General features: G+C 40.7%; 1 protein-coding gene across 1 annotated transcript in view; it reads left to right on the forward strand.

Annotated features, from left to right (window-relative positions):
* The window catches only part of LOC102209495 (multidrug resistance-associated protein 4-like), a 24,480-nt gene that overhangs the window by 12,266 nt on the left and 10,795 nt on the right, over positions 1-1,419 (forward strand). The window contains exons 12-14 of the mRNA XM_005744282.1: positions 261-355; positions 610-696; positions 906-1,002. Coding sequence (XP_005744339.1) covers positions 261-355; positions 610-696; positions 906-1,002 — 279 coding nt within the window. The remainder of the gene's footprint in view (positions 1-260; positions 356-609; positions 697-905; positions 1,003-1,419) is intronic.

Raw genomic sequence — 1,419 nt, forward strand, 5'->3', positions numbered from 1 at the left:
ATTGTGGTCTAACATCTCAGTCTTTCTCTTGTCTGACCATAAAACATTTTATCAGAAGCTATTTGTTTGTCCATGTGGGGGAACGGCAAATTTCAATCAAGCTTGAAGGTGTTGACTTTGGAGCAGGGCCTTTTTTCTGTACAATCGTTTCATTCTGGAAAAAGAACAATTCAAATAAATCATTAAAAACTCAAAATTATCATGACATTCATGCCCTTGATGATTGTAGGCAAGTTACGCCTCCATTGTTTCAAATTCAGGACCTGCAGCTGTTCCCAGATGGAGATCTGACACTGATCGGGGACAGAGGGGCCACACTCAGTGGGGGACAGAAAGCTCGTGTCAACCTGGCAAGGTACATGGACATCATGTAGTAAGAACGCTACCTAGAAGAAAACTTACACGTATTGTATCACCGTGACGCATTCAAATGTTAGTCTGAGTTTCTAAGGAACCTAAACTAGAGGCAACAAGTAGCTAGATGTTGGGGTGCATGTATTTTTACCCTGCATGCACACACTTGTGCTGTTACATTTGCTATAGTTTATGTGAAAGTTCAGTCTTTTTCCTGACAAATAAGATTCCCCCACTGTGTGTCCTTGTTTTCAGGGCTGTGTATGAGGATGCAGACATCTACCTCCTGGATGACCCTTTAAGTGCTGTGGATGCAGAAGTTGGAAAACATCTTTTTGAGCAGTGAGTAATAAAGAGTTCGGTGCTAATTATCTGTATACCCTGATTAATAATGGTGTCGAGAATCGTGCTTATGCTCGACAGTACAAACTGCATGATTGAAGTTCATGTGAACTGTTTTAGTTCCATTCAGTTCAGTTTTATTTATATGGAACTATTTCAAAGCAACAGTCACAAACGTGCAGAAAACCCCTCTTATTTATCAAAACCAGGTGTATCTGTGGCCTGCTGAAGAACAAGTGTCGTATCCTCATCACACACCAGCTCCAGCATCTGAGGACAGCTGACCAGATCCTGGTCCTCAAGGAGGTTTGTCCCCCTTTATGCTGGTTTAAGTAGGCAGGGGATAAACATGTTTGCATTCACCAGTTATAGTTTGTTACTCTGAGGTGTGTAATCTCTGAGAGTGAGCTCCAGCACACGTTGATCTCCAGTCGTCAGGTGAGATTTCCGTTTCCAAATTGTTATTAATTTTTTAACTTAAAACACAAAGTCTCTGGACCAGATGTGTTCATACAAAACTACTCAGTTACAGAAGTTAAGGAAACATATTCATTCAGATGAAAAATCTAATTCAGTTTGTCAAAAAACGCTTCAGCTGGAGGAAAGAGATCCAGCATTATGTAGAGTGACTGTCGACCATAATATCCTATTAGAGCGATTAGAACATGCTGTAGGTATTACAGGTACTGCACTGCAGTGGTTTGTATCATATCTATCTAATAG

This window comes from Pundamilia nyererei, unplaced genomic scaffold, assembly GCF_000239375.1.
Source record: "Pundamilia nyererei isolate P.nyererei 1_Seehausen unplaced genomic scaffold, PunNye1.0 scaffold00141, whole genome shotgun sequence".
Classification (NCBI taxonomy): Eukaryota; Metazoa; Chordata; class Actinopteri; order Cichliformes; family Cichlidae; genus Pundamilia; species Pundamilia nyererei.